The sequence below is a fragment of the Thalassophryne amazonica genome, chromosome 1 (genome assembly GCF_902500255.1).
Source record: "Thalassophryne amazonica chromosome 1, fThaAma1.1, whole genome shotgun sequence".
Lineage (NCBI taxonomy): Eukaryota > Metazoa > Chordata > Actinopteri > Batrachoidiformes > Batrachoididae > Thalassophryne > Thalassophryne amazonica.
The window spans coordinates 44,753,354-44,776,554 of record NC_047103.1 but is presented as its reverse complement, the minus strand read 5'-3'; the positions used below and the strand labels follow the sequence as shown (position 1 = coordinate 44,776,554).

The 23,201-nt window shown below is 41.0% G+C and overlaps 1 protein-coding gene across 2 annotated transcripts in view; it reads left to right on the top strand.

Annotated features, from left to right (window-relative positions):
- The window catches only part of LOC117509090 (serine/threonine-protein kinase OSR1-like), a 205,722-nt gene that overhangs the window by 164,646 nt on the left and 17,875 nt on the right, over nucleotides 1–23,201 (top strand). For both annotated transcript variants that reach the window (XM_034168884.1, XM_034168890.1), the window contains exons 5-10: nucleotides 17,474–17,529; nucleotides 17,712–17,821; nucleotides 18,075–18,176; nucleotides 18,261–18,394; nucleotides 19,341–19,389; nucleotides 20,807–20,872. In XM_034168884.1, the coding sequence (XP_034024775.1) occupies nucleotides 17,474–17,529; nucleotides 17,712–17,821; nucleotides 18,075–18,176; nucleotides 18,261–18,394; nucleotides 19,341–19,389; nucleotides 20,807–20,872 (517 nt within the window). The remainder of the gene's footprint in view (nucleotides 1–17,473; nucleotides 17,530–17,711; nucleotides 17,822–18,074; nucleotides 18,177–18,260; nucleotides 18,395–19,340; nucleotides 19,390–20,806; nucleotides 20,873–23,201) is intronic.

The following is a 23,201-nucleotide window of genomic DNA, read 5'->3' as shown; positions in this document are numbered from 1 at the left end:
TTCTTGTTTTTGTTGATCAAATCAGAGTAGTAAGTATGCTTTGTAGCCAGTAATGCATGCTTATAGTCTAAGATAGCATCACGCCACGCAAGGTGAAATACTTCTAATTTTGAACAACGCCATTTCCATTCTAGACCTCTTGCTTTATGCTTGAGGTCACGCAGATAATCACTGAACCAAGGTGACTGTGATTTGGGGGAGCGGGGTTTTAACACAGGTGGTGCAATCATGTTGAGTGTAGTTTTGAGCACTGAGTTTAAACTATCCACAAGTCTGTCTACTGACTGGGTATTTGTCAGATGTGAATCTAAGACATCAGGCAGTCTAGCTTCGAGTTCAGTCTTAGTTGAGGAGTTGATGCATCGCTGTAATGATATATAAGGTTGCTGTTCCACTAAACATGGCAGCGAAACTGTAAACTTAATAAGTGAGTGATCAGACACCACTGATGTAAGAGGCATGATGTCAATATTCGTGACAGCAATACCACGTGCAAGAACCAGATCCAGGGTATTTCCGCTAATGTGCGTTGAATCCCGAATGCATTGCCGAAATCCTAATGCATCCACAATTTCCATAAATGATTTGCAGAGGGGATCAGAACGCTTATTTATATGAATGTTAAAGTCACCAATGATCAGAATGTTATCTACACTAGTTGACAAGTTAGAGATGAACACACCAAATTCATCTAAGAATTTAGAATATGGGCCAGGAGGCCTATATACAGTGACAAAATAATACGACTGATTTTTATTCTTCTGACCTTGGCAATGTGTAATATCCTGAGCAGAGCGGAGAATCAGATGCTCAAACGAGTGATATTTGTAACCCCAGCAGCTAATAAGCTAAACCTAGATTTATAAATAAGAGCAACACCCCTGCCTTGCTTCGCATCAGGAGGGACGTGACTAAATGTATATGCTGGTGGGCAGGCCTCATTTAAGGGGAGGACAGCTGTAGGTTTTAAGCCATGTTTCACATAGCCAAATCATATCTAAGTGATGATCAATAATTAGATAATTGATCAACAATGATTTTGAGGACAGTGATCTTATGTTAATGAGACCCAGTCTAAGGACCTCAGTGGGGTTGACAGTTGAACTGTTTGGGTTTAGGGGTGGTTCCAGAGTAGCATATATAAGATGCCTAGAAGTAGGTTTAGGTTTAAGACATTCCACGCGCGTTGTAGGTTGCAGACACGAAATCTTGGCTATTGCTGGAACAACCACTGGGCCATTCTCAATTTCAACATCATCCAATATAGTAATGGGTATTAAGTTTAGAAAGCATATCCCTCTATGATTTTTATGGACACGACTACAGAAGCAGGCCACAGTCTCAACTTGTTGAAATTCCCTCCCTGGCAAATAAACTGCAGTATCACCATAGTGGATTTTCTGCACTTAATTCCCCACTAAGCTAATGGATTCCACACCCACATTTGTCATAAGCCTTGCAGGGTCTCTAATCACCTGCTCCGTGGCCTGCTGTAGATTCCTAATGTTACCCTCCCTGTAGAGCTCTATCTATGTTCGCAGACAAGATGGCGGTGCCTTCCCCAGTAGGGTGGAGGCCGTCCGGCATCAGCAAGCCACGGCGGCCCCAGAACGAAGGCCAGTTATCAATAAAGCTAAAGCCTTGCTGTCTACAAAACTGTGCCAGCCACCTATTTAACGATGTCAGCTAGCTAAACGCCTCATCAGTACCCTGGGAGGGGAGGGGACCAGAGACTATTAATCGATGCCGACACATCTTTCTGGCAAGGTCACAAGTCCTCTCTATGTCCATTTTTGTGACCTCTGAGTGCTTCATCCTGATATTATTGGTGCCAACATGAATAACTATGTGACTATATCTCATGTCATGTTCCTTCATCTGTCTTCCCTTCTGCAGTGTCAGCACCCTAAGATGAGATGCAGTGTCGGGAGCTCTGGCCCCCAGGAATACATTTAACGTCAGCCAGCGTCTGTAACCTGACTTTGCGGGTGAATTTGTGGCATTGCGTGGTGTCCGGTGTGAACGCGGCATAACATCTCAGTTTACGAGTCAGAAATCATCCCCCTGGATGGGCTAACCCCAAAGGTAAAGGACAAGTGTGCTTAGTGTGTGATGAATTCATTTTAAATATGTGCAACAACCTGGAAGATAACATGACCTTATCTGAGCTGTTGTTTCAGAAGGGCTGAGAAGCACTGTTGTCCCAACTTTCAAAGACCCAGTGGGACAACCCACACAGGTGCACACGTCCCTGTAGCAGCAGTTACCATAGTTTCCGGAGAATAAAGCCACCTTTAAACTTGCACAAATTTGATCCCTGCACTGCCGAGCAATTCGTTGTGCCAATGCGTCCTGCTTGATGTCACGCTATATGAAATAAAGCCTGTGCCATATCATTTCATAGCCGATGATGCATTTGCTCTCAGAACTTGGCTGATGAAACCATTCTCTCATCGCTTCCAGAAACACAGAGAAATTATCTACAACTACAGGTTGTCTCGTGCACATTGTGCAGTGGAGACCACAACTGGAATCTTGTCTCAAAGGTAATTATTTATAATATATATATTGTAATGTATTGATAAAACAGTTGCATTTTCATTCCTTCTTTTGAGTTAGAAAATGTATCTGTAAAGTTATGTTTATTATAAATGTAGCATTGCTTCATAATTTAATTCAGTGGTAGGGCACAGCTAACCAAAAAGTTAGCTTCGATAACTGGTAATCAGCTAACTGAAAAGTTATCTTTTTTAACACTAAACAAATAACTTGTATAAAAACGTACTGGAAGCTACAGATAACGGATAACCGATAACTTTAAATTTTGCCTCCCATACGCTCTCAGCTACTAAGAAGCTGATTTTGAGTTTAAACATCGCCAAAGCTTCTAATAGAACCAACGGTGATCACAAACCCAATCAGCCAATGAGCCAGTGCTTCTGTCTTTGTGCACTCTGCCCCCTGTTGTAGGAAAGCATCATTTACCCTAACAGGATACGGTGGTCCAGCGATGAGGCAGAGGTCTTGAAATGGAAAGCAGGTTTGAATTATGGTTTTGCTTTATAAATAAAATTATTCCGGATAGAATAACTACATTAATGTGAACTCTTAAAATGTACAAAGTGATATATAACACATCTGTTAATTTTAAAATAATGCACTAATTCTGAAGATTTGAACATTAACACACCAAAGGGATTATGTGTAAACTAAGCCTCCGCTCATGCTGATTGGTTGACTCTATGTAAAAACCAACACAGGTGAATCAGTGTAACGTGTTGGTGTTTACAAATAAATGTGCTTTTGTAAAATATGTAATTTTTCTCATTTGTATAAAAAAGAAAGAAATTTTCAAGATCCCGCTAGCGCCTCAGCGCACACGTGATGACATCACAACTCTATCTAGTTAGGGAGCCTAGGTTTCTTTCAATCAATCAATCAATCCATTTTTTTTTTATATAGCGCCAAATCACAACAAACAGTTGCCCCAAGGCGCTTTATATTGTAAGGCAAGGCCATACAATAATGATGTAAAACCCCAACGGTCAAAACGACCCCCTGTGAGCAAGCACTTGGCTACAGTGGGAAGGAAAAACTCCCTTTTAACAGGAAGAAACCTCCAGCAGAACCAGGCTCAGGGAGGGGCAGTCTTCTGCTGGGACTGGTTGGGGCTGAGGGAGAGAACCAGGAAAAAGACATGCTGTGGAGGGGAGCAGAGATCGATCACTAATGATTAAATGCAGAGTGGTGCATACAGAGCAAAAAGAGAAAGAAACAGTGCATCATGGGAACCCCCCAGCAGTCTACGTCTATAGCAGCATAACTAAGGGATGGTTCAGGGTCACCTGATCCAGCCCTAACTATAAGCTTTAGCAAAAAGGAAAGTTTTAAGCCTAATCTTAAAAGTAGAGAGGGTGTCTGTCTCCCTGATCTGAATTGGGAGCTGGTTCCACAGGAGAGGAGCCTGAAAGCTGAAGGCTCTGCCTCCCATTCTACTCTTACAAACCCTAGGAACTACAAGTAAGCCTGCAGTCTGAGAGCGAAGCGCTCTATTGGGGTGATATGGTACTACGAGGTCCCTAAGATAAGATGGGACCTGATTATTCAAAACCTTATAAGTAAGAAGAAGAATTTTAAATTCTATTCTAGAATTAACAGGAAGCCAATGAAGAGAGGCCAATATGGGTGAGATATGCTCTCTCCTTCTAGTCCCCGTCAGCACTCTAGCTGCAGCATTTTGAATTAACTGAAGGCTTTTTAGGGAACTTTTAGGACAACCTGATAATAATGAATTACAATAGTCCAGCCTAGAGGAAATAAATGCATGAATTAGTTTTTCAGCATCACTCTGAGACAAGACCTTTCTGATTTTAGAGATATTGCGTAAATGCAAAAAAGCAGTCCTACATATTTGTTTAATATGCGCTTTGAATGACATATCCTGATCAAAAATGACTCCAAGATTTCTCACAGTATTACTAGAGGTCAGGGTAATGCCATCCACAGTAAGGATCTGGTTAGACACCATGTTTCTAAGATTTGTGGGGCCAAGTACAATAACTTCAGTTTTATCTGAGTTTAAAAGCAGGAAATTAGAGGTCATCCATGTCTTTATGTCTGTAAGACAATCCTGCAGTTTAGCTAATTGGTGTGTGTCGTCTGGCTTCATGGATAGATAAAGCTGGGTATCATCTGCGTAACAATGAAAATTTAAGCAATACCGTCTAATAATACTGCCTAAGGGAAGCATATATAAAGTGAATAAAATTGGTCCTAGCACAGAACCTTGTGGAACTCCATAATTAACTTTAGTCTGTGAAGAAGATTCCCCATTTACATGAACAAATTGTAATCTATTAGACAAATATGATTCAAACCACCGCAGCGCAGTGCCTTTAATACCTATGGTATGCTCTAATCTCTGTAATAAAATTTTATGGTCAACAGTATCAAAAGCAGCACTGAGGTCTAACAGAACAAGCACAGAGATGAGTCCACTGTCCGAGGCCATAAGAAGATCATTTGTAACCTTCACTAATGCTGTTTCTGTACTATGATGAATTCTAAAACCTGACTGAAACTCTTCAAATAGACCATTCCTCTGCAGATGATCAGTTAGCTGTTTTACAACTACCCTTTCAAGAATTTTTGAGAGAAAAGGAAGGTTGGAGATTGGCCTATAATTAGCTAAGATAGCTGGGTCAAGTGATGGCTTTTTAAGTAATGGTTTAATTACTGCCACCTTAAAAGCCAACTAACAAAGATAGATTGATCATATTTAAGATCGAAGCATTAAATAATGGTAGGGCTTCCTTGAGCAGCCTGGTAGGAATGGGGTCTAATAAACATGTTGATGGTTTGGATGAAGTAACTAATGAAAATAACTCAGACAGAACAATCGGAGAGAAAGAGTCTAACCAAATACCGGCATCACTGAAAGCAGCCAAAGATAACGATACGTCTTTGGGATGGTTATGAGTAATTTTTTCTCTAATAGTTAAAATTTTGTTAGCAAAGAAAGTCATGAACTCATTACTAGTTAAAGTTAATGGAATACTCAGCTCAATAGAGCTCTGACTCTTTGTCAGCCTGGCTACAGTGCTGAAAAGAAACCTGGGGTTGTTCTTATTTTCTTCAATTAGTGATGAGTAGAAAGATGTCCTAGCTTTACGGAGGGCTTTTTTATAGAGCAACAGACTCTTTTTCCAGGCTAAGTGAAGATCTTCTAAATTAGTGAGACGCCATTTCCTCTCCAACTTACGGGTTATCTGCTTTAAGCTACGAGTTTGAGAGTTATACCATGGAGTCAGACACTTCTGATTTAAAGCTCTCTTTTTCAGAGGAGCTACAGCATCCAAAGCTGTCTTCAATGAGGATGTAAAACTATTGACGAGATACTCTATCTCCCTTACAGAGTTTAGGTAGCTACTCTGCACTGTGTTGTTATATGGCATTAGAGAACATAAAGAAGGAATCATATCCTTAAACCTAGTTACAGCGCTTTCTGAAAGACTTCTAGTGTAATGAAACTTATTCCCTACTGCTGGGTAGTCCATCAGAGTAAATGTAAATGTTATTAAGAAATGATCAGACAGAAGGGAGTTTTCAGGGAATACTGTTAAGTCTTCTATTTCCATACCATAAGTCAGAACAAGATCTAAGATATGATTAAAGTGGTGGGTGGACTCATTTACTTTTTGAGCAAAGCCAATAGAGTCTAATAATAGATTAAATGCAGTGTTGAGGCTGTCATTCTCAGCATCTGTGTGGATGTTAAAATCGCCCACTATAATTATCTTATCTGAGCTAAGCACTAAGTCAGACAAAAGGTCTGAAAATTCACAGAGAAACTCACAGTAACGACCAGGTGGACGATAGATAATAACAAATAAAACTGGTTTTTGGGACTTCCAATTTGGATGGACAAGACTAAGAGACAAGCTTTCAAATGAATTAAAGCTCTGTCTGGGTTTTTGATTAATTAATAAGCTGGAATGGAAGATTGCTGCTAATCCACCGCCCGGCCCGTGCTACGAGCATTCTGACAGTTAGTGTGACTCGGGGGTGTTGACTCATTTAAACTAAGATATTCATCCTGCTGTAACCAGGTTTCTGTTAGGCAGAATAAATCAATATGTTGATCAATTATTATATCATTTACCAACAGGGACTTAGAAGAGAGAGACCTAATGTTTAATAGACCACATTTAACTGTTTTAGTCTGTGGTGCAGTTGAAGGTGCTATATTATTTTTTCTTTTTGAATTTTTATGCTTAAATAGATTTTTGCTGGTTATTGGTAGTCTGGGAGCAGGCACCGTCTCTACGGGGATGGGGCAATGAGGGGATGGCAGGGGGAGAGAAGCTGCAGAGAGGTGTGTAAGACTACAACTCTGCTTCCTGTTCCCAACCCTGGATAGTCACGGTTTGGAGGATTTAAGAAAATTAGCCAGATTTCTAGAAATGAGAGCTGCTCCATCCAAAGTGGGATGGATGCCGTCTCTCCTAACAAGACCAGGTTTTCCCCAGAAGCTTTGCCAATTATCTATGAAGCCCACCTCATTTTTTGGACACCACTCAGACAGCCAGCAATTCAAGGAGAACATGCGGCTAAACATGTCACTCCCGGTCTGATTGGGGAGGGGCCCAGAGAAAACTACAGAGTCCGACATTGTTTTTGCAAAGTTACACACCGATTTAATGTTAATTTTAGTGACCTCCGATTGGCGTAACCGGGTGTCATTACTGCCGACGTGAATTACAATCTTACCAAATTTACGCTTAGCCTTAACCAGCAGTTTCAAATTTCCTTCAATGTCGCCTGCTCTGGCCCCCGGAAGACAATTGACTATGGTTGCTGGTGTCGCTAACTTCACATTTCTCAAAACAGAGTCGCCAATAACCAGAGTTTGATCCTCGGCGGGTGTGTCGTCGAGTGGGGAAAAATGGTTAGAAATGTGAACGGGTTGGCGGTGTACACGGGGCTTCTGTTTAGGGCTACGCTTCCTCCTCACAGTCACCCAGTCAGCCTGCTTTCCCGGCTGCTCGGGATCTGCCAGGGGGGAACTAACGGCGGCTAAGCTACCTTGGTCCGCACCGACTACAGGGGCCTGGCTAGCTGTAGAATTTTCCACGGTGCGGAGCCGAGTCTCCAATTCGCCCAGCCTGGCCTCCAAAGCTACGAATAAGCTACACTTATTACAAGTACCATTACTGCTAAAGGAGGCCGAGGAATAACTAAACATTTCACACCCAGAGCAGAAAAGTGCGGGAGAGACAGGAGAAGCCGCCATGCTAAATCGGCTAAGAGCTAGTAGCTACGCTAAGCTAGCGGATTCCTAAAAACACGCAAAGTGAATAATGTGTAAATAATTTAGAGGTGATTCAGCAGAAGGAGTGCTTTAGTTAAGGCACGTAAAGATTACACTGGGAAACAAATCGTAATCTAGATAACTAGATCAATCTAACTGCGCAGATTAAACAGCTAACAGATACAGAAAAACACCGCTGTGCTCCGGAACAGGAAGTGATACAATACCGCAGTGAGAGCCAACCACCAGTAGAGGCAAGCAAAGTACCAAGTACCAAGAACTGTCAAAAAACTTTGTGTGTGGTTGCTGGAGATGTGTGGCGATAGGAATCGCCGTTTGAATGCGTGAGTAATGATGTCAGTTGCACAAAGAAATCAAATAATAGTGAAAACATGTTTGATGCGATGTAACGCATCAATCAGTTGCTCCGTGAGGCGTCATAACATCAAGCCTGGTTCACATGGCAAGATAATTAGGCTGATATCGGACCTGATCTTCCCCTTCCGACAATCTTAAGGACGCCCTGACAATCGTGATGACCCACATATAATCTTAGCAGATATTCCTGCCGTGTGTGGTGTGTTAAGAAGAACGTGAGGAGCTAAATGTGACATGCAGCCAATCAGAAATCAAGGTGTTTGACCTGAGAATGTTCGTGTGTGAAATCTGTTTGTGTGTTGTTTTTACTGTGTGGCTGACACCACACACTGTACAACGAAACCTGTCAGATCTATGATTTTTTTTTTTTTTTAGTCTCCACGTGTGTAGTCTCTCAGGTTTTGGAAACATACAGATAATTTTAAAATCCTGCGGTTGACAACACTGTGATATAACCGGTCGCCAGTAGATGGCAGTGTTCTGTGCATTTTGACGCTGGTTATATCACATGGCCTGAATCACACTTTAACAGACTTTTCGGCTTTGGAGAAGCAATCTGGGATTCTTCTGGCATTTTTACGTAAAACAAACACTATAACAACGTCTATAAACCCAGAGAATATATTCACAAGAGTTTTAGGCACAATATACAAAGAGTTTAATGCTGGTGTCCTTGTGGAGCCTGATCAGAGCGTCTCAAATGCATTTCTTCTGTTGTGAATACCCATAATGCACCTGGACACAGCATGTCCAGGTGCAGGTCCAGGTGTCCTTCAAAATTAGCGCATTACTTTAACACTAAAACATATATCTGATATTTTCACTTTATATAACTTCAGATGTGACATTAATTTAAATAACTTGTCCGAAATTAGTTGGTTAACATTTTAACCATAAGTTAAAACTGTATGCCTCTGGATGACTTGAGTGCTATTGCCAGCGTATTAGTATGGGGTCAAAAGAAATGAGCTTTTTTCTTTTCTATGACCAGTTCTCCTTTGCCTGCAGAGGATAGCATGGGTTCTTCTAGAACCAGCTCTCCTCTGTTTGTAGAGGATAGAACTGCGTATCTAGTACAAAAAGCTACATCTGCAAAAATGTTAGCAGTCTAGAAATTATCGGACCAAAACTTATCGCAAGGTAATTGGTCTGATGATGGTTTTCAAAGTTACCTGAAAAGCTAATCTGATAATGAAAACATTATCTTTGATAATTAGCGGTTAGCGGATTAGCGGAACTGTACCCAGGTTCAGATGCCCTGCATGCAATGGCACACAGTGTTTTTGAATAAACTGTGCATGTTCATGCGAGTGGCATGAAATTTGTGTGCCACAAATTTTGGAACATTTCAAAATTCTCTTTGTGCACTGTTTTTGAATAGATTGTGCAATGGTCATGACTAATTCAAGTGACACGAAATTTATGCCTGCCAGAAATTACACGGGGTAAGATATACAGTACTTCTTTAAAGGAACAAAAAAAAAACCCCACAAAATATTAGGTCTCTGCTGGTTTTTGTTTTTTGTTTTTTTTTGGGGGGGGGGGGGGGGCGTACTATATTGAACAAAGATTTGGATGTTTTTAGCCTTTTTCTTCATTGTATTTTGAGGGATCATTTTAAAATTCCAATATCTGGAAAAAGATTCAAGATAAATCCTTCCGATTCCTTAATCTGTTTTGCCCCACTGGGAACAAGTGTATCACTGTCATTTTCTACTCACAATAAAAATCTCAAAGGTGCTAATGCAGCTTTTTCCATTTATATAAAAAACAAAATCTGGGCATAAACAGGTTAAGCTAAATAAATATTTGCGAATACAATTCTGTGAAACTTGAGATAGACCCTTGAGTGGAGTAAGCGGGTATAGAAAATGAATGAATGAATTCTGTGAACGTGGACTCTCAGTAGTGCACTGTCACTCAGGTTAACATAGAATGCTGAACCCCTGAATTTTCTCAAAATGTAAATATGCTCCCTGACAGCTTCTATAAATTTTAAAGCTGGGGGTCTTCTCATATGCAATGTGCAGTATGTTGCCTGAAATCAGGTGAGTTGTTTCTGAGACAACTGTTGGGAAGGTGTCGTAGCACGGACCCACAACAGGGGGCGCAAATGAATGGACAATGAGTAAGCCAAAAGGTAACAATTTACTGTTGTGACAATACACAACTAAATGTACAGAAATTGCAAAGTCAATTAACACCAGGTGACGTGTGGGCAGGCTCGAAGATAGAAGACCCCGACGAGAGAGAGGCCGCGTCCCACACGGCCTCCACCACCAACGGTCTGAAGAACACCGGAGCCGCCAAGTCCCGAATCCCCAGGTGACCTCTGTCTTCGGCTGTCGACCCTGGTACTGCTGGCAGAAAGCAGAGACAAGATGAATGAGTGTAAATCCTTACACTCAGTGGTCTTACAGTCTGTACACAGTTAGGAGGAGAACCTCCACCTCCGAATCACACACTCGTGCAGCTCCTAGTGTGACCACTTATCTGTAGCGCGGTTGTCGTCGTCACGCTCCACGCCACTTCCCAGATAAGGGTGAACACCACAGGATACCGGCTGCAACAGAAGTTCAGAATCCTACACAACGTGTTAGTCAGCAGAGAAAGTACCTCTCGGTAGTCGATTTCTCGGCGAGGAGGTGGAGTCGCGGTCCGGCTTTTAAGATGGTGATGATGATGATGAACGAGTGACAGCTGGTGCAGGGGATGAATGACAGCTGTCACTTCTTCTGGGTCCGACGCCCTCTCGTGCTTGGAGCCCGCACTCCAAGCAGGGCGCCCTCTGGTGGTGGTGGGCCAGCAGTACCTCCTCTTCAGCGGCCCACATAACAACAACAGTGTAGTCCCTCTCACACAGCAGGCCTGTGCATGGTGTGTTTGTGACAACCACTGGTGTGTTACACTCACAGCACTTGTCTCCAATATCGGCAACTGCCGACATGTATGTACTGTATCATGTGACTACTGTGCGTGCATGGAGTTCAGTGGCGTTTATTGCAGTGCATTGTGCCCTGCTTCCTGGCCAGTGTGTTATCAGATTTATCTCTGAATGACAGCTCTGCTCCAGCCTGTCACAGAGGTAGTGTGGCATGTAAGGGGTGACCGTGCAACAAGTGAAGTTGAGTGGCTGCAACCATGTGGTGTGCAACGTATTTTTGGTGGATAGTGGGTGACAAGTGCTACACCTTCCTATAAATATCACAATGTGTGAGAATAGCTCATGATTGAAATTGCAGATACCAAAAAAGACATTTTCAGCAAAATTTGTGCTATTCCCAGGGTACGAAACCAGCTACCAAACCCATTTTTAGGATGAGAAAGTTTCTGTTAATAGTACATTTCAGATTCGTGATGATCTCTCCCGTTTACCCTAAATACATTTTTGAAATACTCCTATGTTTGTGTATAGTGGCCCCTCAGTCTCTTTTCTAAAACGGATACAGTGAGGAAAATAAGTATTTGAACACCCTGCGGTTTTGCAAGTTCTCCCACTTAGAAATCATGGAGGGGTCTGAAATTTTCATCTTAGGTGCATGTCCACTGTGAGAGACTTAATCTAAAAAAAAAAAAAAATCCAGAAATCACAATGTATGATTTTTTTTAATAATTTATTTGTATGTTACTGCTGCAAATAAGTATTTGAACAGCCCTCTTTAAGAAGCCCTCTTATTCTGCACTCTATTCCTGTATTAATTGCACCTGTTTGAACTTGTTACCTGTATAAAAGACACCTGTTCAATCAATCACACTCCAACCTGTCCACCATAGCCAAGACCAAAGAGCTGTCTAAGGACACCAGGGACAAAACTGTAGACCTGCACAAGGCTGGGATGGATTACAGGACAACAGGCAAGCAGCTTGGTAACAACTGTTATGATTATTTATTAGAAAGTGGAAGAAACACAAGATGACTGTCAATCTCCCTCGGTCTGGGATTCCATGCAAGATCTCACTTTGTGGGGTAAGGATGATTCTGAGAAAGCTCAGAACTACACAGGAGGACCTGGTCAATGACCTGAAGAGAGCTGGGACCACAGTCACAAAGATTACATTAGTACCACATGATGCTGTCATGGTTTAAAATCCTGCAGGGCAGCAAGGTCCCCCTGCTCAAGCCAGCACATGTCCAGGCTCGTTTGAAGTTCACCAGTGACCATCTGGATCATCCAGAGGAGGCATGGGAGAAGGTCATGTGGTCAGATGAGACCAGAATACAGCTTTTTGGAGTCAACTCCACTTACCATGTTTAGAGGATGAGTACAACTCCAAGAAAACCATCCCAACCGTGAAGCATGGGGGTGGAAACATCATACTCTGCCTCTCCTTAGGAGGGGTCTGGTTAGGTTTAAAACGCCAGCTTTTGTGGCTTTAGTTTATTCTTCTCTACAAGAGTCAAGATAGAAGTCAGACTACCAGAGCAAGAATTTTAGCTAAGGAAGCTTCTGTGATTTGAAACTTCCTCGCGTCAAGCAACCCAGTCCAGTCGAAGATTCAAGCTTCTCTACCATACTCTGGGGGTGCTCTTCTGCAAAGGGGACAGGACAACTGCACCGTATTGAAGGGAGGATGGATGGGGTCATGTAGTGCGAGATTTTGACAAACAACCTCCTTCCCTCAGTAAGAGCATTGAAGATGTGTCATGGCTGGGTCTTCCAGCATGACAATGACCCCAAACACACAGCCAGGGCAACTAAGGAGGGGCTCCGTAAGAAGCATTTCAAGGTCCTGGAGTGGCCTGGACAGTCTCCAGACCTGAACTCAATAGAAACTCTTTGGAGGGAGCTGAAACTCCAAACCTGAAAGATTTGGAGAAGATCTGTATGGAGGAGTGGACCAAAATCCCTGCTGCAGTGTGTGAAAACCTGGTGAAAAACTACAGGAAACCTTTGACCTCTGTAATTGCAAACAAAGGCTACTGTACCAAATATTAACATTGATTTTCACAGGTGTTCAAATACTTATTTGCAGCAGTAACATACAAATAAATTATTAAAAAATCATACATTGTGATTTCCGGATTTTTTGTTTTTTTAAAACTCAACAAAAATATAAACGCAACACTTTTGGTTTTGCTCCCATTTTGTATGAGATGAACTCAAAGATCTGAAACTTTTTCCACATACACAATATCACCATTTCCCTCAAATATTGTTCACAAACCAGTCTAAATCTGTGATAGTGAGCACTTCTCCTTTGCTGAGATAATCCATCCCACCTCGCAGGTGTGCCATATCAAGATGCTGATTAGACACCATGATTAGTGCACAGGTGTGCCTTAGACTGCCCACAATAAAAGGCCACTCTGAAAGGTGCAGTTTTATCACACAGCACAATGCCACAGATGTTGCAAGATTTGAGGGAGCATGCAATTGGCATGCTGACAGCAGGAATGTCAACCAGAGCTGTTGCTCGTGTATTGAATGTTCATTTCTCTACCATAAGCCGTCTCCAAAGGCGTTTCAGAGAATTTGGCAGTACATCCAACCAGCCTCACAACCGTAGACCATGTGTAACCACACCAGCCCAGGACCTCCACATCCAGCATGTTCACCTCCAAGATAGTCTGAGACCAGCCACTCGGACAGCTGCTGAAACACTCGGTTTGCATAACCAAAGAATTTCTGCACAAACTGTCAGAAACCGTCTCAGGGAAGCTCATCTGCATGCGCGTCGTCCTCATCAGGGTCTCGACTTGACTCCAGTTCGTCGTTGTAACCTACTTGAGTGGGCAAATGCTCACATTCGCTGGTGTTTGGCACGTTGGAGAGGTGTTCTCTTCACGGATGAATCGCGGTTCACACTGTTCAGGGCAGATGGCAGACAGCGTGTGTGGTGTCGTGTGGGTGAGCGGTTTTCTGATGTCAAGTGTTGTGGATCGATGGGGTTATGGTATGGGCAGGCGTCTGTTATGGACGAAGAACACAGGTGCATTTTATTGATGGCATTTTGAATGCACAGAGATACCGTGATGAGATCCTGAGGCCCATTGTTGTGCCACATCCAAGAACATCACCTCATGTTGCAGCAGGATAATGCACGGCCCCATGTTGCAAGGATCTGTACACAATTCTTGGAAGCTGAAAATGTCCCAGTTCTTGCATGGCCGGCATACTCACCGGACATGTCACCCATTGAGCATGTTTGGGATGCTCTGGACCGGCGTATACGACAGCGTGTACCAGTTCCTGCCAATATCCAGCAACTTCGCACAGCCATTGAAGAGGAGTGGACCAACATTCCACAGGCCACAATTGACAACCTGATCAACTCTATGCGAAGGAGATGTGTTGCACTGCATGAGGCAAATGGTGGTCACACCAGATACTGATTGGTATCCCCCCCAATAAAACAAAACTGCACCTTTCAGAGTGGAAAAAGTTTTAGATCTTTGAGTTCATCTCATACAAAATGGGAGCAAAACCAAAAGTGTTGCGTTTATATTTTTGTTTAGTGTAGATTACAGTCTCTCACAGTGGACATGCACCTAAAATGAAAATTTCAGACCCCTCCATAATTTCTAAGTGGGAGAACTTGCAAAATTGCAGGGTGTTCAAATACTTATTTTCCTCACTGTACATATTTGAAAACAATGCTGTTGAGGAGAGGGCTTAAATTCCTCACAGTTTTTTTTTCATATATTAGTTAGTTTCTCTTAACAAGAATATCTTCTAATTATTCTTTTATCAGGAAAATATTAGTCATGTGGAGAGTTTTCCTCAAAATAATTAGATTGATTGAGCTGATTGTCAGAAGCTGACTCTGTAACACTGTAATTTATACAAATTCATGAGCAAAGGTCACATCTCCTTCTGTGCCGCTTTTCCACTGTGACATTTGTCATCCTGGTCAGAATTATTGGCACTTCTGATTTTTACATACAGGATTAAAAATCTTGTGTTCTCGTTCTGACATGCAGGCTAAATCATCAAGGTGTGACAGGGTCTTTAAGCAGAAATTACAGGACAGATATTTGCCGCATTTGAAGCAAATTACTGGAACCGCAGTTTAAACAGTTGGGTAATTGCCTTCTGTGTTTTATATCTTAATATTGTGTGATTGGTGTTGGGATATCCATCATCTTGTAGTTGTAATCTGTTGCATATACTGCCTTCCTCCCTCTGTAGCTCAGTTTGCTCCTTCCTAGTCCTTCACGCTGAGATTCAATGGTTTGAGTGGGGTTTTACTGGAGCACTCTTAATGCAAGAGGCCCCTCCACTCAAGAGCTGAACAGCTTTCTGAAAAGACAGAACCGCAAAGGCATCCCTTCAGTGTATCCATCCATCCAACCCAAACTGGCAGTTAGCCAGTTTCTCTTTCTTGAGGCAGAAACAGGTCCTTGGGAAGAGACAAGTCATTGTCGAGAACTGCCAAAACAACTGGAGAAGTTTTAGTGTGACTTTCCTAAACATTACAGCAGCATTTTTTTTTTTTTTTTTTTTTTTTTGTATGTTATTGTTTTTTTTTATAGTCATGAGGTCTGTGTTGAGTGAGTTATGGCCAATACAGTGCTAATATAGTCGGCAGACATGTCTATATTTTGCATTGATAAAGAACTTGTGGAATAATCAAAGGAGTATTTCTGTTAGCAAAACCTGCAAGTATTTTACTCCATCGCCCCCTTGTGGTGCCAAGAATAACCTCAGTGATTAAATTGTTTTACATCTGAATGAAACTTGTTCAAGATGTCACTGTTAAAATTTAAAATTGAAGGATAAACAAATTTTCAACAGCACAAAGTAGTTTGTACTGTTTGGTAATGTTCTGGTAATGTTCTGGGCTCCAGTTTCCCCCAATCCTGTTTACAGTCTGAATCACTTTCTTTGATGGCAGACAAAGTGGGTCATTGTCCTTTTTCTGATTTATTTTTTTTTTAATTCCCTCATTTCACCCTTTGACTTTACCTTTGAAAAGTCTGTTACTATGACAACTATGATAGGCTGGTGGAGATGTCAATAATCATTTTGCATCACAGTTGTTGTCATTGTGCACAGGTGTGCACGAGTGCACGCAGAGGCAGACAGATGTCCCCGCTGAACCACTGCCACGAGATGTTGAATGAGAATGAACAAATTACAGAAAGTGTGTTGCTTACTAACAGCCAACCTATTTGGTGTTTTTAAAATGATGTTTGCAAGAGTTTGTATTCAGTTAGATATATATATAATCAAGTCGCCCATTGAACCCCGTTTGTTTTGTTCCTGTCTTATTTTTACTCACTGTGGGCTCATTGTTCACTGCACCTGCAAGTTTTGCACCTCTGTGTAAGCAGCACATCCATGATATGACTAGAAGGTAGAACCCAAAAATGTCTTTTATGCTGTACCATAGTTATATTATAAATCAGAAAATATCTAAGTTGAATTTCTTTATTTTAGAAAAACAAAAAATAAAATTGAATTGCAAGTGTTAACAATGTTTTTTGTTTTGTTTTGTTTTTTCGGGCGGGGGGCGTGTGGGGGGGTTACATACTTATACTGCACATGTAAGTATGCTTTGGTTTCTATGTTATTCTCAGCAGTCTCTCCATTCTTTCCACCCTTTTCCTTCTGTTACAACCCTTCTGTTCAGTTAAAGATTTGTTAAATTTTTGTCAAATGACTGTTGGTTTCATTGGAGTCAGTCAACTTTTTCTGTTTGTGCCGAGCATTGCAGATTTTTTTCTTCTTTTTTTTAATCAATATGGGGATAGAGTAGAAATTATTTTTGGGCTAAATTTTAAATGACATAGAATAAAGTGAAATACTACTATTTTAAGTCTAGATTTATTTTTTCCCCCCGACAGATGTGTACATGATGGAATTAAATGTGATTACTTCAAGGAGTGTTGGAAATTTCAAAACCCAAGGAGTTTTTAATGCTGGCTTTGTTTTTGGTAGAAAAATGCGGCTTTCAAACCAACTGGCAGGTTATGGGCTTTAAACTATTAATTAGTATAATTTCCTTTCCTCCATGATTGTTGTTCTTGTATATTTGCCTTTGCCTCTTTACACAGGTCTGTGCCAAAATGTGAAAGTCAATTCGTTTGAATTTTACATAATCCTATTACAAAATTGAACAGATGCAGGAATATAACATTTGATTCTGTTAATAACCTTGCATCATTAGTTTTCTTTAAATTAATAGATTTGTGCATTGTATAAATGCATATAAATGCATTTTGTTTCCTTTACAGGGTGTTCTTATACACACTCTCTGCATCTTTAATTACCATACTTTTTGGGACAGACTGTGAGAGGGATTTATATCACACACATTGTTCTTGTTGTTGTTTCTTTTCAGAGACCTCAAGGCTGGAAACATTCTCCTCGGGGATGATGGTTCAGTGCAAATTGCAGGTATTTGGCAACAAAGCGCCAGCTGTCATTCATGAAGAAGCTCCACCCTCACTTTCCTGTTAGACCTCTTGATTGTGTTTTTTCACTGCAGCGTGTTCATGCTGACAGCACGTGTTGGTTCACTGCTCTGGTTTGCCTGTAATGTTGGTGTTTTGCGTATGTGTGTTGTTCTGTACCATCAGATTTTGGCGTCAGTGCCTTTTTAGCAACAGGTGGTGACATGACTCGAAATAAAGTGCGCAAGACATTTGTGGGAACGCCATGCTGGATGGCACCAGAGGTCATGGAGCAGGTCGGTCCACTTTACATAATATATGCAGCATAGAATCCAGCTGTCTAATTTAATTTTGCGTTTTATTGACACCGTTTATGGAGTCTGAGTGCTGAAGTTATAAAATAATTTACAAACAAATTGTCTGACTTAACTGCAAGAAAGTTATATTTGTTTGTTTGTTTTTCCTTACATTTTACACATGTGGATTTTTCCTCTCAGTATATGAAGGCAGAGCTGATGTTTATGCTCAAAGTGATTTCTACCTCTGCAGTTGAAGGGTTATGATTTCAAAGCTGATATTTGGAGTTTTGGAATCACAGCCATTGAACTCGCCACAGGGGCTGCGCCTTATCATAAATACCCTCCAATGAAGGTGAGAAAAGATCCTGCCAGTTTCCATAAGCCTTGTGAAAGGTTGGTGTTCTGATATTTGAGGTTTCAGGTGTTGTGTCTTCAGGTGTTGATGCTGACACTACAGAATGACCCCCCGACTCTAGAGACCGGCATAACAGACAAGGAGATGGTGAAGAAATACGGGAAATCTTTCAGGAAGATGATCTCTCTGTGTCTACAGAAGGACCCCGAGAAAAGGTGCTGCAGTGCAAACAGCTTTTCCTTGTAGCAGACCTTAGTTATGTTCATTAGGTACAAAATGAGTGAAATATCTTTAGCTTTTGCTGACATCACTGTGTGCTTCAAATAAGTGTTATTCCTTCTGAGACAGCATAAAACCTCTTGGCCTAGTTTAAAAATAATGAAGCCTAACTGCTGATTTGCATTGCATTTGTCATGAACATGCCATTATTTTATTTATCACCATCCAGATTTATCTCTGAGTTGCCTATAGTCTCTTTGACAGGTACTGAACATTTCATGGAAAAATTCCACACGGTTCCAGAGATATGCACGAAATTTAGCACTTTTTTCATCAATTTTGTATGACACTGATATTTAGCATTATTATTTAAAGTTGAATGTTAAAAAATAACCTTGTATTTTGTCAGTTTGTTTGTGCTTCATGCTAACACACAGTAATACATTTTTGTAAAGGTAGAAATGTCATTTCCTAGAAAAAACATCATGTTTCTAAAGCAAGGTAAAACTGTCGCAAGCGTAACGCTGAGAATAAGTCCTTGATTTATTTGTGTCAAAACCTTAACTATTTCTCCTACTCTGCTTCAATAGAATAATTATATTACTTGTTCAATAATACCAGGAACTAATGGACAGAATTTCATTATTTCAAGCTTCTGCAGACTAAAGGAGATACGTCCAAATGTAGCACATTATAGTATATATACACTGATAATTTCTAGCAATGACTGAACCGAGACCAATAGAAATATTGAAACTCAGATATATAACCATACTTAAAATGATAACATTTCACAAAAAAGACCACTTTTAAATTTTTTTGATGGTTATGTCACACTTTGGCTTCATTATTTTTGAACTAGGCCTCTTGACACTTTAACAATTTGAAATTGACTCATTTTTTTTATTTTTATGGTTGTTTTGTTTTTGTTTTTTCCTTTAGACCAACATCATCCGAGTTGTTGAAACATAAATTTTTTCAAAAAGCAAAGGTAAGTTCACTCCCTCTGGCACTGAGGTTTACACACACACACACACACACACACACACAAAACCTTAAAATTAAGATGAAGCACCCTAGTGGGCAATGCCAAAATTTATTTAACCTGGGTTCTATTTTTTACTGTATTTGTCTTCAACTTTTCACTCAGGACCAGAAACTCTTGTTTCAATATTGATTTAGTCTGCAAATATGTTTTAAGCAGCGACACACACAGTGTAACTGTATGTGGCAAGCTAAAAATATTCCCAGTAAACTGCTTCTTGTTGCTGCCGAATAGGTGAAAATGCCATTAGAAGCGTCTGGCAGTACAGAGATGATCCCTGCTGGGGTAAAGATGTACATGTTTATCTCAGTAAATGTAAAGAAACCTTTTTAAATGACAGACTATGGAGTTGGCTGCTTACCTCCGCTTCCAGCTTATTCGGCCACCTACCCTCCTTTTAGTCATTACAAATAGATTGTTGATGAGGGACTTGGTCCTGACTAGTGGTTCCATTATGTGGCTGTTGAACCTGCAAAGGTGTTTTCATTCTGAATCTGTACAAGACCAATTAAAAAGATGTTCCAATTGAAAAGCTGAACAAAAAAGCTAAAAAAAATAATAATAATTTGGGGTTCCCTGTTACAGAAGGTTATTTTGATTGCTTATAATGAAGTTGGGCATCTTCTCACTTTGCTTGGCTTCTCGGCATGTGTAACCAGGCAGAGGGCATCACAGAATTCCTCTCAATATTTACCGTAGAGATCTGTTTCCATCAAAGGTCTGGATAGCTCTGCTTCCCTAGAGCACTGGTTCAGGGTGTCAACCAACCACATTAAGGCTGGTTTCTACTTCTGCGCTGCTGGCGCATCTGCATAACTTCTGGCCTACAATAAGGAAGATAGGAAATCAAACCACACAGAGCTTATTGGACACGCTGATGTACCCCCCCCCCCCCCCCATCTTGTAACTGCTGATCATCTGCTACATGACAGGCCTGAATGGTAATAAACTTTTTTGGATTTTGTGGTTCGTGTCAAAAATACAGATACATTTCAGCACACAGAAACAGCACACTGTGCTTCACTGTCAATGTGAGCATACATGAAGCATGTCGGTCAGGATCCATGTTTGTTGTGCACGTGGTCAGCATCAAGACACGCAGTACTTTGTTAGTCCAGCAGAGGGCATGCTGTCCAGACAGGAGAGTCATAGTAGAAATGAGTATTATGCATCATTGTTGCTCTGACATTTGTGTATTTGATATTTGATGAACAAAATGAGTTTTCCTTTTCTTTTTTTAAGAAAAGTAACAATTAATGCAAAATTTTTTAAATTGTGTAAGACTTCCAGAGATGCCAAAAAGAGAACTAAAGCAGCCATTTTGTAGTAATGTCTTTATTTTTTTTATTTTTTTTTTTTACAGAACCATGAATATTTACATGAGAAGTTACTTCAGAGAGCACCCACAATAACGGAGAGGTCACGAAAGGTAAGACAGAAAAGATTTATACATAAGTGCTGCAACCAGCATTGCTGTTGGAAGGACATTTCTTCATAACCTTAGTCATATTAAAACATTGCTAGCTTTTCAAGCCTGTGATTGCTTGTTTTTTTTCCAGACCTGCATTGTGTAGCTATGAATGCATTTTATGTTTGCTTAAAAATGCAGTATATTACTGGTGATATTTAATTTCCACAAGGACTGTATCCCACTGGTGACACTGCTACTGTTAACCTTCGCTGAAGAGTCAATTTCCACTTTTGTTGGTTGTTGTTCAGTAAAGTTTGATTTTATTTAATATGTATTTATTTTTGCATTTTCAGTGGTTTCTCTAATGGTGCACAGAGTCAATTCTGATTTTCCCCACAGAGCCTTGCAGCACACGTTATCTTGTACTTCTTGCTGCTTTTCTTGCCTGATTTTTGGTTTTATTTTGATTTCTGTAGTGCATTTCCAATATGTTATTCATGAACGGTTTATGTATTAAATAATAATGCTAGATCCATGCATTATCGGTAAATAAACTGACTGCATTGAGCTTCTGTCTGTAAATCTATCCCTGTTCAGATGGAGAAACAGTCAGTGCCTGCAAACGTCTGTATGTCCTTTACGTTTGCAGGACTATTAATTAAAGCATCCAGTAGCGGTCTCTGTGGAAAGTTTCTAACAGCATCAAAGACGGCCATGGTCATTATTATTTCTACCGCAAAAGAGTAGGCAGTGGTGTAGATGATGGTGGTCTGTGTGGCCATTAAATATTTCATAACACAAATATATATGTAAAATGCCCATTAAACTATTACACCATTGTTAACGGTCTTCTTTGTGTCCTTTTGCTTTAAGGTTGTGCATGGCTTGAACTGTGGCTACACTTCCCCCTGAAAGTGGACACAAATATAAAAGAAATGTTCAGAGTGCAGACAGCAGGTTCTGTCCGTGTCAGTACTTAACACTGAGCATAAATGAGCCTTTAGACTGACACAGTGTTGCTATGAAGTGTATATTTGGAAAGATACTCATACAGTGCATCCAGAAAGTATTACACCACTTCACTTTTTCCACATTTTGTTATGTTACAGCATTATTTCACAATGGGGTAAATTCATTTTCCCCCCAAAATTGTACTCACAACACCCCATAATGAAAAAAGTTGTTTGTTTTTTTTGCTTTAATTTTTGCAAATTTATTAAAAATAAAAACTAATAAATCACATATACGTAAGTATTCACACCCTTTGCTCAATACTTTGTTGATGGACCTTTGGCAGCAATTACAGCCTCAATTCTCCTTGAATATGATGCCACAAGCTTGGCGCACCTATCTTTGGGTTGTTTTGCCCATTCCCCTTTGCAGCACCTCTCAAGCTCCAGAGATCAGCTTTTCAGATCTCTCTAGAGATGTTTAATCGGATTCAGGTCTGGGCTCTGGCTGGGCCACCCAGGGTCATTCCCAGAGTTGTCCTGAAGCTACTCCTTTGATATCTTGGTTGTCTGCTTAGGGTCATTGTCCTGCTGCAGGATGAACTGCTGCCCCAGTCCAAGGTCAAAAGTGCTCTGGAGCAGGTTTTCATCCAGGATGTCTCTGTATGTTGCTGCATTCATTTTCCCTCAATCCTGACTAGTCTCCCAGTTCCCACCGCTGAAGAACATCCTCACAGCATGATGCTGCCTTCACCATGCACCACTGTAGGGATGGTGCCTGGTTTCCTCCAAACATGACGCCTGGCATTCACACCAGAGAGTTCAATCTTTGTCTCACCAGACCAGAGAATTTTGTTTCTCATGGTCTCAGAGTCCTTAAGGTGCCTTTTGGAAAACTGTAGATGGGTTGCCATGTGCATTTTACTAAGGAGTGGCTTCCGTCTGGCCACGCTACCATACAGGCCTGAATGGTGGATTGCTGCAGAGGTGGTTGTCCTTCTGAGAGGTTCTCCTCTCTCCATAGAGGAATGCTAGAGCTCTGACTTAGTGACCATTGGGTTCTTGCATGGTCACCTCCCTGACTATGGCACTTCTCCCCCAGTCACTCAGTTTAGACAGGCAGTCAGCTGTAGGAAGAGTCTTAGTGGGGCTGAACTTCTTTCATTACGGATGATGGAGGTCGCTGTCATCATTGGGACCTTCAAAGCAGCAGAAATGTTCCTTTACCCTTCTCCAGATTTGTGCCTAAATTATGTCCAATCAGCCACTCCAGGTGGACTCCAGTTAAGCTGTGGAAACATCTCAAGGATGATCAATGGAAACAGGATGCACCTGAGCTCAATTTTGAGCTTCATGGCAAAGGCTGTGAATACCTATGTACATGTGATTTCTTTTTT